At 49.7% G+C, this 16,878-nt stretch overlaps 1 protein-coding gene across 5 annotated transcripts in view; it reads right to left on the bottom strand.

Annotated features, from left to right (window-relative positions):
• The window catches only part of ARHGAP17 (Rho GTPase activating protein 17), a 97,190-nt gene that overhangs the window by 17,552 nt on the left and 62,760 nt on the right, over positions 1–16,878 (bottom strand). For 4 of the 5 annotated variants that reach the window (XR_003852731.1, XM_029577619.1, XM_029577620.1 and 1 more), the window contains exons 13-17: positions 15,170–15,250; positions 14,308–14,421; positions 12,496–12,587; positions 12,171–12,333; positions 7,162–7,383 (exon numbers count right to left, since the gene is read on the bottom strand). Coding sequence is in view for 4 of the 5 variants with exons in the window: in XM_029577619.1 (XP_029433479.1) it covers positions 7,162–7,383; positions 12,171–12,333; positions 12,496–12,587; positions 14,308–14,421; positions 15,170–15,250 (672 nt within the window). In the remaining variant the exon portion in view is untranslated. The remainder of the gene's footprint in view (positions 1–7,161; positions 7,384–12,170; positions 12,334–12,495; positions 12,588–14,307; positions 14,422–15,169; positions 15,251–16,878) is intronic. The other variant, XM_029577621.1, reaches the window with a different exon arrangement.

Genomic DNA, 16,878 nt, shown 5'->3' with positions numbered 1-16,878 from the left:
TAACTACTCAACCAAACATAAGCGCTGAATCTCAAATATTATAGATGCCCAGATCTAGGGATAGGGTGATGGCTTACCCGTAACCTCTTTGGGATCAAGATTCATGTGAGATTCCTTGGCACTGTTCATGGGCAACCGTGGGCGGGATGCTGAGTCCATCTACACTAAGGAAAACAAAATTATCAGGTAAGTAATTTCTCCATTTCCTAGCATGTAGCCAAATGGACTCAGGACCAATGGGATGTAAAAAGGCTACTCCCGAACGGGGCGGGAGGCTGCTCGTGGTTCAGTTAGCACCACCCTCACAAAGGCTGAGTCTTCTCTGGTATGATATCCAGGCGATAGAACCTGGAGAAGGCATGCAAGGAAGACCACGTCGCTGCTCGGCAGATGTCGATGAGACAGTAGCTTAGATTCTGCCCAAGATACTGCCTAGGTCTTAGTGGAATGAGCTTTAACCGGAAGGGGTAAAGGCTTCGCTGCCTCTACATAAGTTCCCGTGATCACTTCGTTGATCCAGCAAGCTATGGGAGCTCAAGAAGCTGCTTTGTCTTGTTTCCTTCCACCGTGACAGAACCAGTGCGCTGTTTGTTCTTATGTTCTATATACCGAACTAACAGCCTACTGACGTTTAAGTGGTGTAGGAGGCAGTAGCCTTCCGAGTTCTTGTGTCTATCTAGGGACTGTAAGGAAACAGAGCGGTTCAGGTGAAACTCTGAGACTACCTTTGGAAAGAAGGAAGGGACAGTGTAAAGCTACAACATTCTTGGACTCAACCGGAGGAACGGCTCCCAACATGACAGCACCTGTAGTTCAGAGATTTATTTATTTTTATTTATTTAGCAGTTTTCTATACCGACCTTCATAGTAGATAACCATATCGGATCGGTTTACATTTTAACAAAGGGTAAAACTGAGGTAACAATTCTGGTAAATAATAGATAACAAAGGAAAAGGAATAAGTCAAAGTTACAATCAACAAGGTATGGAAAACTTGGAGGCTTAAAGACAAGCTGGAAGGAAGATAGAGGCAGGTAGAATAAATATAACATGTGATATATGTGACGAGCCGAGCATGAGATGTGATATGTGTGACGAGCCGAGCATGAGATGTGATATACCGTATTTTTCGCTCCATAAGACGCACCTGACCATAAGACGCACCTAGGATTCAGAGGGGGAAAATTTAAAAAAAAAAAAATTGTGCTAAACCGGCTCTGCGTCTGGGCGTCTTATGGAGCAAATTAGGGGAGTGCATAGTTTTTTTTTTTCTCCCCATTTTGTTTTCGGGTCTGGGGAGGGCCATTTCGGTCCACTCCCCAGATCAGAAAATTTTTCTTTCTGTGGGAACCCCCAAAACCCCCAAACCCCCCCCCCCCCCATCCCAACCCTTTAAATTAACAACCTCCACCCCCCTGACCCCCCCAAGACCTGCAGAATTAATTTCCTGCAACCCCCCACCCTCCTGACCCCCCCAAGACCTGCCAAACGTCCCTGGTGGTCCAGCGGGGGTCCAGGAGCGGTCCGGGAACGATCTCCTGGGCGTGAGCCGTCGGCTGCCAGTAAACAAAATGGCGCCGACGGCCCTATGCCCTCACTATGTCACTGAGACCGACCGCTGCTATTGGTCGGTCTCAGTGACATAGTGAGGGCATAGGGCCGTCGGCGCCATTTTGTTTACTGGCAGCCGACGGCCCTATGCCCTCACTATGTCACTGAGACCGATCGCTGCTATTGGTCGGTCTCAGTGACATAGTGAGGGCATAGGGCCGTCGGCTGCCAGTAAACAAAATGGCGCCGACGGCCCTATGCCCTCACTATGTCACTGAGACCGACCAATAGCAGCGGTCGGTCTCAGTGTCATAGTGAGGGCATAGGGCCGTCGGCGCCATTTTGTTTACTGGCAGCCGACGGCTCACGCCCAGGAGATCGTTCCCGGACCGCTCCTGGACCCCCGCTGGACCACCAGGGACGTTTGGCAGGTCTTGGGGGGGTCAGGAGGGTGGGGGGGTTGCAGGAAATTAATTCGGCAGGTCTTGGGGGAGTCGGGGGGGGGGGGGGTGTTTGTTAGATTTTTGTTTGGTTTTTTTTTTATATTCGCTCCATAAGACGCACATACATTTTCCCCCCACCTTTGGGGGAAAAAAAGTGCGTCTTATGGAGCGAAAAATACGGTATGTGACGAGCCGAGCATGAGATGTGACGAGCCGAGCATATAGTCACCAAGAATACAGTATTCAGTGTTAACAGGTGTAAAGACAGTGTGCAGCAGCCGAAAGGAAAGACCTGCTAAGAAGTCCAATACATAGATTGAGGTTCCATAGGGGGACCGCCCACTTTAACCTTTTAGGAAATGGGCCAAGTTCAGATGGGTTGACAGGTGGGCTCCGTTCACCTCGCCTCTGAAACAGGAGAGAGCCGCCACCTGGACCTTCAAGGAGTTGAGGGACAGTCCTTTGTTCAGGCCGTCCTGTAAAAATTCCAGAATCATGGGGGATCTTGGTCGTTCGCGAGGGCATCCCGTGTTCCTAGCACCAGGCCTCAAATATTCTCCAGATCCGCACATATGCCAGGGACGTCGAGAACTTCCGCAAGCGGAGCAACGTGGTGATTACTGCCACCAAATATCCACGCTTTGTCATGCGAGCCCACTCAAGGTCCACACCGTAAGACAAAACAGGGTTGAGTCCTCGTGAAGGATTGGATCTTGTTGGAGAAGGTCCCTGTGCAGGGGAAGCATAGGGGACTATCCACCAGAAGTCTCCGCATGTCTGCATACTACGGGTGACTGGGCCAATCCAGGGCAACCAGAAGGACTAAACCTTTGTGGTGTTCGATCTTGCGAATGACCTTGCCCAGCAGAGGCCATGGAGGGAAGGCATACAGCAAGTCCTCCTCGGGCCAGGTCTGGACAAGGGCGTCTATCCCTTTGGAGCGCTGATCTCTTCTGTGACTGAAGAATCAGGGGACCTTTACATTGTGAGATGTGGCCAGTAGGTCGATGGATGGGAGGCCCCAGCAATTTACCAGGAGCTGGAAGGCTCTGGTTAACAATGCCCATTCTCCTGGATCCAGACTCTCCCTGCTGAGAAAGTCAGCTCTGATGTTGTCTTTTCCCATGATGTGGGAGGCAGAGATCCCCTGTAGATTTAACTCTGCCCATTCCATAAGGGGCTCTCTGTCTCCAGAGACACTTGGTGGCTTTTGGTTCCTCTCTGGCGGTTGATGTAGGCTACTGTTGTTGTGTGGTCCAACATCACATGACTTGCTTGTCCCTGGAGCCTGTGGCTGAATTGCAGACACTCTAATCTGACACCTTGGTCTTCCAGGCAGTTTATGTTCCAGCTCACTTTTTCCTTGGTCCATCGCCCCTGGGTTGTCAATTCCTGATAGTGGGCACCCCACCCTTGGAAGCTCACATCCATCATGAGGACTAGCCAGTTAGGTGGGGACAGGCTTACACCCTTGCTTAGATGCACTTCCTGTAGCCATCACTGGAGCAGAGGACATACTTCCATCAGTAGGTGGAGGTGAATCGGCAGTGGGTTCCAATATGACAGCAGGGAGTGTTGGAGTGGCCACATGTGTGCCCTTGCCCACGGTACTACCTCCAGGGTTGACGCCATCAGGCAGAGGACCTGGAGACAGCGCCATACCCTGGGGCGCATTGTGTTCATCAATAGACGCACTTGGCATATCAGTTTCCTTTCCCTCGAGGGAGGGAGGAAGACCTTGTCCTGCTTGGTGTTGAACCGGACTCCAAGGTACTCCAAGGACTGGAAAGGCTTGAGACTGCTCTTGTCCACGTTCACGACCCAACTGAGTTCCTGAAGCAGGGACCTGACCCTGCTGGTCATCTGGAGGCTCTCTTCCAATGATTTTGCCCAGATCAGCCAGTCATCTAAGTAAGGGTGAAACAGGATCCCTTTCTTTCCTCAGTACCGCCGCTTTGACCACCATAATTTTGGAGAATGTTCTGGGGAGGTTGCCAGGTTGAAAGGCAAATGCTTGGAACTGATAATGGCAGCCCAGTACGGCAAGGCATAGGAAACACTGGTGGTCTTGATGGATTGGGATGTTAAGAACTCTCCCGGTTGTACGGCCATTATGATGGAGCGAAGAGTTTCCATGTGGAAGTGAATTACCCGCAGATGATGAATGATGTTCTTGAGATCCAGGATGGGGAAAAGTGAACCCTCCTTCTTGGGAACGATGGAATAATGCCCTGTAGTTTCCTGGGGTGTAGGTACCTGGGTTATAGCCCTCAAACTGAGGAGCCTTATCAACGTGGATTCCGCTGCCAGTGGCAAGGTGATATGAACATGTCCCGAGGGCTGCTGCGAAATTCTAGAGCTTATCCTTCTCATATGATGTCCAATACCCATTTGTCCAATGTGATCTAGACCCACCTCTGATAGAATAGGGATAGTTGGCCCCCTATCTCCTCGTCCCATGGATGGGTCAGCCAAACTTCATTGGGAAGGTTGGGTTGAACCTGAGCCCGAACTAGTTCCTCTTTCTGGTTGTCGCTCTGGAAGGACAGAGACCTTCCCGATTTTCTGTAGTGCCGGAAGCGCTGGAAGCCCTTGGCCCAACTCCTCATGGACGAGGGGTGCTGTGACCTCTTTTTATCTTCCGGTAGCTGAGGCACTTGAGATTCATCCCACTTACTGGCTAGCTTTTCAAATTCGCTTCCGAATAGAAGGGATCCCTTAAAGGGCATCTTTGTGATGTTTGCCTTAGAGGTCGCGTCTGCTGACCAATTTCGCAGTCATAGCTGTCTTCTGGCAACCACCACTGAGACTACTTCTCTGGCCGAAGTACACACTAGGTCCGAGCTTGCATCTGCTAGGAAGGCCGCAGCGTGCTCCATGATTTCTCTGGGATGCGCCCCTGAGCTATGTGCCTCTCTTGAGAGAAGCAGACATGAACGAGTCACCAGGGCACAACAGGAAGCGACCTGCAGTGTCATTGCTGTCGCGTCAAAGGCTTAAGGATGGACTCCAACCGCCTATTGTGTGCATCCTTCAAGGCCGCTCCTCCCACTACTGGGATAGTTGTTCGCTTCGAGATGGTGCAGACAGGGCATCCTCTTTCGGGAAACGCAGGTGTTCTTTGGCTGCCTGGTCCAGAGGGTACAAGGACTTCCCTTTAAAACTGGCTTCTGGAGCACCTCACTCCAGGTCAATCAACTTCTGGATGGCTTCCAGCATTGGGAAATATCAAGAGCTTTCCGTAACGACACCAGGATGGGATTCCTCTTTTGTTCTGACATAGGGTCCGTGCCGGGAACTCCCAGAGTCTTCTGGTCTGGGAGACCAGGACCGACAATTCATCTCTGTGGAAAAACCATAGCATGGTCCAGTATGGCTCCAGGCCTGAAGGGATTTCCCCATCTTCCAATTAGTCTGCATCCATCGTTGTCCGTGGTGTCTGGGTCCCTATCAGGGATACCCTTGGTGAGGCGAGGCATGTCCCAAGACATGCTGATAGGGCTGGGAGGACGAGGCCTTCCCAGCTTCAGCTCAGAGCGGGCAGGGGCAGCAGCTGACCATGCCTGAACAAATGCCACCCAAGAAAAGGTCACCTGGTCCATACCTAGCCCAGGAGGAATTGGGGTAGGGGGCTACTGAACTGCCCTATCCCGGGAAGGATGCATCCCTGGGATTGCTCAGATTCCAGGTGCTACCAGATAAGGTCATGGCTGACCTGTTCTCCGACTGGGAGGGGCTGAGCTTGGAGAAATTCTGAGAGTCCAGCCCTCCCTGGGCCTCCTCACACTGCTGACACAGGAAGGATTCTAGTTCAGACCGTGCAGCCCTAATATGGCAGGCAGCACAAAGGGAGTATCACTTGTGCTTCTTTCTTGCTGGAGCCATAGTTAACTGTAGCTTGTGCGTTCAGCCAGTTAGCGCCTGAGCGCGCACAAATCTGCCCTGACACGTGTATGTATAGGCGTCCAGTTGTGCGCAAATGTATGCATGCGTTAGGCGCACAACAGGGCCGGCCCATACTGAGTGTACCGATCATCAATGGGGGAAAAATGACACCGCAGCAAGATGGCGCTGCCGCAGCCTGCCACATGGAGTGGCCACAAAGTCTGAACCGGGGTCTAGCCCATCGGGGGGCCGCTCTGAAACCTCCTTCCCTTGCCCTAACGGGATCGGGAACGACGTCAGTACGGAGCACCGAGCAAGGAGACCGGAGGAAAGACTTACTGAAGCCTTCCATCTCCCTGAATCAGAGGAGTCCTGTTACTTACCTGGGCTCAGCGTTTACCGGCTGCGTATAGAAATGGTCTCCAGCTGCAGGGGTGAGAGGCCTTTGGCCATCACCACTGCGCTCGGCTTCATGCACCTGCTGCCTTTCAGCTGCTTCAACTCAAAGTCCATACCAGGAACCGGCTCCTGGACCAAGGCACAACCCTGAGGGATCTCAGGAATTCTCAACTGGGGGAGGGACAGGAGAGTGGGGCTCGATCTTTCTCCAATTTAAAGGTAAAATGTCCTCTTCTAAAGAGTACTGTGTTCCCGATAGGGAAGGCACGTCCACATCTGCTAGGAGACGGAGAGATACTGAATGGCTGAGGTCACTGCAGGGGTATATATAGGGTGACGTCAGCTTTGAAACCTGACTGTCTCCATCTGCTAGCAGGGGAGCACATAACCCACTGGTCCTGAGTCCATCTGCCTACATGCTAGAAAATGAATATTCTGTTCTGACAAAACTCCTAAGTAATTTTCAAACTCTATTAACTTGGGAGTTAGTGCTGATAAAGAATCTGTGAATGTTCCTAGAATTTATTTCAGAGGTTGGTAAAACAATGTTGATGAACTCTGAAAGAATGAGAGCGCATTAGAATAACTCACTAAAGAGATAGGACTCTCTATTATAAGGATATTTCAGATACCTTTCCCACCAGCACAAGCGTGCTACAGTGAAGGTACCAAAAGAGCCTCATGGAGAGAATCCCGTGCATGGGAACATTTAGGCGAAGCTGTACCATGGGATGCAGAGAAGAGAGAACATAGGAAAATGGAAGCCAGCAGCTAGATCCTATCCCCATCTGCACAGAAGAATGTATCCCAATAAAGAGAATTCTCCTGCTGAACAGGCTTAGTCTGTACCGGTTTCTTACAGGAGGTCCCCCATGCTCCTTACCTGATGTCCTCAATCCCAGAGTTTAGTAGATCTGCAGTGCCAGCAGGACTGGGACTGCTGTCTAACCCACAGCCCTGCACCTGCTGCTCTGCTCCTGCCTGCATGAGTGCAGCAGCCTCAGACGGTGGCAGGGGCGGCTGGAAAGCAGGGGATGTGTGCTTTCTGCTTATAGTACCCCCTCGGCGTGAATTCGTGTGGAGCTCCAGAACCTTCACACCCAAGCTACAGAGAAAAGACAGGATGAGCAACACAACCCATGCAGGACAACCACAGATACATCACTAGCAGTTACTACAAAGAAGTAGAGCCCACATGAAAGGACAAGGACCCAAGCAGCAAGGCAACACCAAGGATGCCTGGGCATTCATTTAAAAAACCCCACAAAACTGCTTTTGTGTGTTTTTAAACCATGACGCACATTAAACCAACATGCAACACACAATGCAGCTGAGAGCACAGAAATGAGCAGTCATCGAGACCTGGTGCTCGCTCATTAAAATTACACGCGGACACATACAATGTAAACAGACAATAATGGGAGCAAGCAGCTCTTCTCCGTAAAGTGAGTGTTTTTAAGAAGTTAGTTATCCAAGCAATGCTCCTTCCTTAGGTACCATGTGATCTGCTCTTAAAAATCCAGGCATTTTCAGACACCTCCATCACATACCCCCACTCCCCTTCTTCTTCACATGGTATCTTCAGGAATTGTAATCACAAGCGAAGGGATGGTCCAGCGACAAAGCAGGAAAGCTGCCAACCTCAGGAGGGACAAACCCAACTCAGTGCGGCAGGGCAAAGGGCATTTGGGTGTGAGGAGAACGATGGATGCATGATCAAGGCCCTTGCGGGATTTCTGCACACAGTGTATGATGGCGCTCCGAGACTTCTCCAGCTTACTCTGACTGCTCAGAGTTAAAAACAAGATCAGAATTCTCATTCCCCCTAGGGAGGGACGGAGCTCTACAGACCTGAGAGTACCACCTGTGCCAAAGAGTAAAAAATGGACCGTGCAGAAAACAGGCAAAAACAATTACCGATGACTTGTTTTAGAAACCTAACAGGGTATCCAGAGAGGCATATACCACACCACAAACAAAGCTGGCTCTTCTGGAGCCCTGGACTCCCATCAGTCTAAATAAACCCAGACATAGCTCCACTTATAATAGAATACAAAACCCTCATTTCTTTGATTGCAGAAGGAATAAGACAGATTTAGTAAGCAGCTAGAAATTGGAGACACTACTTACCTGATCATTTCATTTTCCTTAGTGCAGACAGATGGACTCAGGACCAATGGGTTTATGCTCCCCTGCCAGCAGATGGAGACAGAGTCAGGTTTCAAAGCTGACATCACCCTAGATTCACCCCTGCAGTGACCTCAGTCCTTCAGTATCCTCTTCAAAAGCCACTGTGGAAATACTATTGAGAAAACTTGATTTAAAATATGATTAAAAATGGATAACTAACTGTACTCAACCAATCAGAGATGAGACGTGCCAAGCATATAGCAACCAGGAACACTATGTGCAAGGTTAAACTCAAGGAAAGACTACGCAGCTGCTGAAAGGAGGACACCGCCAAAAATTCTAATACTAGTTTAAGATTCTACAAGGGCTTGAGACTGCTTTTGTACAGGTTTATGACACAACAGAGTTCCTGAAGCAAGGAGGTCACCCTGTTGGTCACCTGGAGACTCTCTACCACGGACTTGGACCGGATCAACCAGGCGTCCAAGTACATGTGCACCAGGATTCCCTCTTTTCTCAATGCCGCTGCTATGACCACCAGTGCCCGAAACTGATAATGGCAACCCAGTACCACAAAGTGTAGGAAAACTGTGTTGACGGACTGGAATATGTAGGTATGCCTCAGACAGGTCCAGGGATGTTAAGAAGTCTCCCAATTGTATGGCCATTATCACGGAGCGTAGGGTTTCCATGTGGAAATGATTCACTCGTAGATGTCAGTTGACGCTCTTTAGGTCCAGGATGGGGTGAAAGGAACCTTCCTTCTTGGGTACAATGAAGGAACGTCCTGTATTTTCCAGGGGTGCAGGTATTGGAATTATAGCCCTCTTCTTGAGGAACCTTAAGAGTAGTCTCCACTGCCTGCTTCTTGTGCTGGGAGTGGCAAGTAGACATTATGAATATGTCCCAAGGAATGCTGTGAAATTCCAGCACATATTTGTCTCATATGACCTCCAGTACCCATTTGTTCAAAATGATCTGGACCCATTTCTTGCAGAAGAGGGACAGTCATTCCCCTCTCTCCTCGTTCCAAGAGTGGGGCGGCAAATTTTCACTGTGGTGGTTCGGGATGAACCTGAACCTGCCCCTCTCTTGGGTTGTCGACTACGAAAGGACTGAGACCTCTGAAATGTCAAGTTTCTGTAAGGGCAAAAGCAATGGGAGCCCCTGGATCGACTCTTCATAGGTGAGAGGCAAATAACTGCTTTCTCTTATCTTCTAGTAGCCTGGGAGCTGGAGATTTGCCCCATTATAGGCCAGCTTTTCCAATTCGCTTCCGAGAAGGAGGGATCCTTTAAAGGGCATCTTAGTAAGATTTGCCTTGGAGGTTGCGTCTGCTGGACCATTCCACAGCCATAGCTGTCTTCTGGTCGCCACCACCGAGGTCACTCCACTAGCCAAAGTATGGACTAGATCCTAGCCACGTCAGCTAAAAAGGCAGCGGCAGGTTCCATAACCGCTCTGAAATTCACCCCCGAGTAATCCACCTCCCGAGAGAGGAGTAGGCATGAACGAGCTACCAGGGCACAAGAAGAAGCAATCTGTAAGGTCATTGCTATTGCGTCAAAGGCCTGTTTAAGGATGGACTCCATCCGCCTATCATGAGCATCCTTTAAGGCCACTCCTCCCTCCACTGGGATAGCTGTTCACTTACGAGATGTCACAGACCAGTGCAACCACTTTAGGGAAATGCAAACACTCTCTTACTACCGAATCCAGTGGGTACAGAGCTTCTAACGCTTGTCCCCTTTTAAAACTTGCTTCTGGGGCATCCCATTCCAGGTTAATCAACTCCTGGATGGCTTCCAGTACTGGAAAGTAGCAAAAGGCTTTCTGTAGGGAAATCAGAATGGGGTTCTTCTTTGGTTCCATCAGAGTCTGCCCCAGGAACTCCCTGTATCTTCAGGGTCTGGGAAACCAGGGCCAGCAATTTGTCTCTATGGAAAAACCGTAACACGGTCTGATATAGTTCTAAACCAGGGGGAATTTCCCCATCTTCTAAAAAATCTGTATCTTCCTTTTCGTCTGGGTCCCTGGCAGGGATTATCCTTGTTGAAGTGAGGCTTGCTTCGAGGTCTGCCGATAGGACTGGGAGAGGGAGGGATTACTGGTTAAGGTTCTGTCCTGACAGGGGGCAAGTAAGGTAGCAGACTGCGCCTGTATGAAGGTTTGAAGGAGCCGGGTCCATGCCTAGCCCAGGAGGTACTGGGGTAGGTGCCACTGAATTTCCCTCTCCCATGGATGACCCAGTCCCACAGGTACTCAGATCCGGGGTACTTCCAGTTAAGGCTGTGGCTAACCCTTCCTCTGAATGGGAGGAACCGGGTTTAAGCAAAGTCCGGGGAGGCTTCCTCACAGCGCTGACATAAGTTGGAATCCAGATCAGACCGTGAAGCCCTAATATGACAGCAGCGCAGAGAGAAAGGCGCTTACGTTTCTCAGCTGCCGGAGCCATTGGCAGCAGTAACTGTGCGTTCTGTCAGCTCACACTTAAAATTGTATGCGCACAGATTTCAAGAGCCTAGGTGGGATGCGGCGAGGCACATGCACAGCCCATGCGCCCAGCTTTACCTGTATTCTGTGCATGTATGTGCGCACGCGGTGTTATGTGCACTGCGTGTACATTCTATGGAGGGCAATACGGCACACAAAGACGCATGCAAGATGGCGCTGCTGCGGCCTAGCCCACCGGGGGCCGCTCGGAAGCCCACTTTCCCTTACCCCAACAGGATTGGGAATGATGTCGGTACGGCGCGCGCTGAGCTAGACCGAGGATGTCTTACCAAAACCCCTCCAAATGTGTCTGAATCAAAAGGTAAAATTTTTTTTTTCTAAACTTACCTGGGCTCAGCACTTACCAGGTGAGTACAGAGACAGTTTACGGCTGCGGGGGAAGAGGGCTTTGGCCATCACCGCCACGCTCTGCTTCCTGCACCCGCTGCCTTTCAGCTGCTTAAGCAGCAGAGTCCACGCCAGGAACCGGCTACCGGACCAAGGCTCCCCTCTGAGGGATCTCGGAAATCACCTCAGGAATTCTGAACTGGGGTACGGTCCTTTAGGTATCATCGCTGGAGAGCAGGGCTCAATTTTTTCTCCAATTTAAATGTAGAATTTCTCCTTCCAAAAAGTACAGCAATCCCCATAGGGAGAGGTACATCCACCATCTGCGGGAGACGGAGAAATAAGGAAGAGCTGAGATCACTGCAGGGGAGTATCTAGGGTGACACCAGCTTTGAATTCTGATTTTGTCTCCATCTGCTGGCAGGGAAGGATAACCCATTGGTCCCGAGTCCATTTGGCTACACACTAGGAAACTATGATTACAAACGAGAAGAGAACTGCCACAGCTCGCACTTCAAGCTGAGTCTTCCAAAAACTGCAGCAATCTCTGTCACCTCTGCACCACTTCCTGGGGCAAAGTTCCTCTCCTCACCCCACCTTTTTGTCATTTTTCCAGTAGATTTAGGGATCATGAGAAGTGTGAAACAGCCCCGTGCTTCACGTGCTCGCCCATTTATCTACAGGATGGGCAGCAGCAGTACAAGCTTCCCCCCACCCCTCACACACCCTGCTTTACGAGGTCACCTCTAAAGGTGAGAGGGCCACTCGGTTGTGGTGAGGGCCTGTGCATTCCATCCTTCACTTGCAGAAACTGCTTCTCTCATTAGTCAGTACAAGAACCCAGATGAACAGGTCTGGCTGCTTTATAAATATGCATCAGCTGTGAGGGAACGACAAATAGACATCCCACACATCACCCACCCGTCCTTCCGTAGCAGCTCTCCATCCATCACTGCCATACTGATGGGTCTCTTCTTCTCCAGGGTCCCGTAGTCTGGCATCAGCTCGTTTCCAGTGTAAGGCAAGTGATTTGAATTCATGGGAACAACAGGGACAAATGCGCCGGACACATTGAAATCCATCTCTGAAGAGGGAAACAAAACCGTGCACGTTATACAGACAGGACAGCACCGAACGTGTCACCTGGCAAACGGTAACAGGTCAAAATTAAAGCGTGAATTTACCCCAGTGTATATGGAAAGGAAGCCCTCCACATAACACCCTACAGGCAGCGAGACCCCCTCACCTCCAGGGAAGAACCAGTCTGCATTCTGGATGATCGGCTCAATGATGGCAACAGCTTGGACCGACGTCGCAGCCGCGATTTCTGCCAGAGTTCTGCAGAGAGGAAGGGAAAAAGCCCAAAACAACCTTTCATCACAGCCAATCCCGCCAAAATGGACCTATTTATAATTCATGGGTAGCAGCGTCACGCGGTACAATCCCTCTTCAGATCCGAAGTTCTTCATCTTTCCAGAGGGCCTCAGCAGTACAGAAAACAGGGCTCTGTGGCCATTACAGTATGAGGGATGTGGCTTCAGATCCCATCTGCTGGGCCGTTTGGAAGTGATGCACAGATAGCCAGCTGAGGAGCGGCTGAGAGGAGAGGCATGCACACCCCTCACAAAGCCCTCGAGACTGCTTAGGGTAAAAGGACCCCCCTCCTTCCCAGAAAACAGGAAATCATTTGCAAGCCTGTGCACTTACAGAAAGCAATTTTCTCCAAGGACAAGCAGGATGGGTGACATCAGATGGAGCCCCGACACGGAAAAACTTGTGTCAGCGTTTCTAGAACTCCGACTAGGCTCACTGAGCATGTCCAGCATGCCCCGTACCACGCGTCCACGTGGGGTCCCTTCTCCAGTCTTTTTCCACGGAGCTGCAGCATCCCGGTGTGAGTGCGTGAGCTCACTTTGGCCTTTTGGGAAACACTCTCGCGATTTTTGCTGATTTCTTCGCTGTGTTAGACATTGCGTCTCTCTTGGTTCTTCCCCAAAACGTTCCTAGTCAGGGTTTGACACTTTTGGTAAGTTTCCTTTCGTGCTCAATTCCCCTGCAGCGGCAGCGCTTAGGTGCCCACCGCCATCGATTTTGAGGCCCTTCTATTTTGTCCCACTATGGCCATGTCGGGTTTTTGGCAATGCTCCCGTTGCACAAGGATCATGTCCATAACTAACTCTCACGAGATATGTGTCCTCTGCCTGGAGGCACTGCATGTCGTCCAGGGTTGCCGCTTATGCACACAAATGACCCCGAATGGACGTTTGCTTCAGCTCAACAAGATGGAACAGCTCTTCAGGCCGAAGACGACCAAGCCATCAGCACTGATGGACCTTGGAGCCACAAGGATGGACACCACGCCATTGGACATCAGCGGGACAGCAGGTTCCGCTGGCAGACAGGGCCACTGGAGACCCACAATTGTCAATCTCCTCCATGTGTGAAGACATCCTGCTGTCCTTGGAGAACACTTATTTGGTGCACAGATAAACAGCTGCACTGTATGACAACTCTCAAACACTGGCTTACCTATCCTTCAGTCTGTCTGGCTTAAGGTGCAAGTCAGATCTTGAAAGCTAATGCACAACTTCTGATCTGGTTTATTTTTGTTTTCCCAATAAAAGATCCCTGGCTAGCAGTGTATTTAGCCTTCACCAGTTTGTATTAGCTCCCTATTAAAAATTTCCAAGTTACAATGCAGTTTCAGGTCACCTGTTAAACGTCTGTTCAGCACGGCCAGGGCGCAGCTTACCAGATTCAACATCCTACATAGTCCATGCTCCCTTACGTTTAGGATGCGCATTAAAGCTTTCTACTCCTAGCAGGCATTTAATACATCTGTTACTTAACATGAATATCTGATCAAGGAGCGACTGTATGTTATGATTTATCTATTTGTTTTTACTCTATAGTATTTTTTGTTAGTTCTTTTATCATTTTTATTTTGATGACTATATATATAAATCTGTCAACCTCCAAGTACCTGGGATTCAGCAGGCTACAGATCATGAAAACAAATAAATGTGTTGGGCAGAAGTCAAGTCTTGACAGAACTCACCCTTCGTGTTTCGGCCACAGCAAGTTTGGTCCTAAGACGATAGCAATGTTGCTAGGGCTCATTTTATTTGAGTCACTGTACTGTGCAAGCTTTGCTAGGAATTTTATTAAATACCTATAAAAAACAATAGGAAGAAAACTCATTAGGCAGAAGCTGGCTTTACATCATTCTGGGTCAGATCGGGAGGACATATTTTCTGAGCACAATGCAAACTGGGAAAGCCCTTTTCCTGTTCATATCCCATCAGTCCAGACTCCTGGGTTTTGCCTCCCTGCTAGCAGATGGAGACCGAAGAAAAGCTTTACTGACACTGCCATATAACCCAGTATACCACCTGCACTCCCTCAGTATTTCTCTGCCTCCAGCAGATGGTAGAGGGTTAAAACCTGCAGTCTGGGGATTAAAAAAAACAACCAAAACAAACAAGAAATAAAGAGGAAACGTTTGCTTGCAGGGGTGTTAGGTACCGTAGAGGACCATCCCGCCAGTAGAGAAGGTTGATGACCCTGTCTTTGTCTATTTTCTGAGCATAATGCAGACTGGGAACACCCTTCTATAAAGCATGTGGGTCAGGTACTCTGTGACCTAAGACATTCATTCTCGTTCCACCTTTCATTCTATCGTCTATTCAGCTCTAGCCTCTCCCTTCCTCCAGAGAATGGCAGAGTATGGAGGAACCCTCCCCTCACTTGCATGGGACACAACCCCTCCTCCCCACTTCAGAGATGAGAACGGAGGAGGAAGTCTCCTGCTGGGTACTTTTTGGGTACTTGTAGCCTGGTTTGGCCTCTGATGAAAAACAGGATACTGGGCTTGATGGACCCTTGGTCTGCCCAGCATGGCATGTTCTTGTGCTGCATACCTGAAGTTAGCCAAGTTTGCCTTCGGCAGCTTATTGCAGATCGTCCGCAAAGTGTTCAGCTTCTTCTCCTGGTCTGAGATACTGCAGAGGAGAGAGGAAGGAGGTGCACTGTAAGTGGAAATCCCAGCTTCCATCAGTCAATCCCTAGCTATTAGTATACAAACTATCATACTTGCTGCACACTGGAGAAATTACTTACCTAATAATTGTGTTTTAGTGTAGACAGAAGGACTCGAGACCAATGGGTTATATGCTCTCCTGCCAGCAGATGGAGACAGAGTCAGGTTTCAAAGCTGATGTCACCCTAGATTCACCCCTGAAGTGGCCTCAGCTCTTCAGTATTCTCTTCAAAAACCACTGTGGACCTACTATCGAAAAAGCTTTATTAAAAACGGATAACCCTAACTGTATTCAACCAAACACTGATCCCCAGTAAAATTATAGATGCCCTGAGCTTGGGACTGGATGACGGCTTACCTGTATTCTCTCGGAATTTATATCCACTCCATGGGCGAATCCTTGGCACCGTTCTTGGGCAGCCGTGGGTGGGATGCTGAGTCCATCTGTCTATACTAAGGAAAATGAAATTATCAAGCAAGTAATTTCTCCATTTCCTAACGTTTAGTCAGATGGACTCAGCACCAATGGGATGTACAAAAGCTACTCCCGATCGGGGCAGGAGACTGCCCGTGGTCTGGTTAACACCGTCCTTGCAGAGGTCGTGCACTCCTGGGCCTGAATGTCCAGGCGATATAACCTGGAGAAGGTGTGCAAGAAGGACCATGTTGCTGCTTGGCAGATGTTGACAGGAATCAGCAGTCTAACTTCTGCCCATGAAACTGCTTGAGTTCTAGTGGAATGAGCTTTAACCTAAGAAGGTAATGACTTTCCTGCCTCTACATAGTCTCCCTGTGATCACCTCCTTAATCCAGCAAGCTAAGGTAGTCCGCGAAGCTGGTTCACCCTGCTTCCTTCTTCCTTCCACCATGAAAGACAAAAACAGGTAGTCTGTATTTTGGATCGGTTCTGAAACTTCCAGATACCACACCAAAAGCCTCCTGACATTCCGCGTCCTTATGCTTATCTAGGGATGGCAACGAAATGGACGGATTCAAATGAAGCTCCGAGACTACCTTGGGCAAGAAGAATGGAACGGTACAAAGCTGTAACGCTTCTGAAGTCATCCGGAGGAACGGTTCCTGACACGACAATGCCTGTAGTTCAGCCAGCAGGAACACCGTTTTCACAAGAAAAGCCTAAGCAGCAGCTGAAAGGAGGACCCTACCAAAAACTCCAATACTAGATTAAGATTCCACAAGAGAACCGGCCATTGCAGGGGGCCAGAGGTGCTTCACCCCTTTCAGAAAATGGGCCATGTCTGGATGAGTAGACAGGCAGGTTCTGTTCATATCGCTCCTCAAACAGGAGAGAGCCACTACCTGGACCTTCAAGAAGTTAAAGGATTTTGACCGTCCGAGGGGAAACGCGTTCCTCGCACCAGGCCTCAAATATTCTCCAGACCCGCGCCTACGCCAAGGACGTAGAGAATTTCTGCACACGGAGTAAGGTGGCAATTACTGCTGCAGAATATCCTCTCAAGGGCCAGACTAAGACAGAATCGAGAATCCTAATGAAGGAGCGGTCCTTGCTGTAGCAGGTTCCTGTGTGGTGGGAGGCTCCACTAGGAGGCTCTGCATGGCCGCATACCA

Source organism: Rhinatrema bivittatum, chromosome 14, assembly GCF_901001135.1.
Source record: "Rhinatrema bivittatum chromosome 14, aRhiBiv1.1, whole genome shotgun sequence".
Lineage (NCBI taxonomy): Eukaryota > Metazoa > Chordata > Amphibia > Gymnophiona > Rhinatrematidae > Rhinatrema > Rhinatrema bivittatum.
This window is presented reverse-complemented; position numbering and strand designations above follow the sequence as displayed.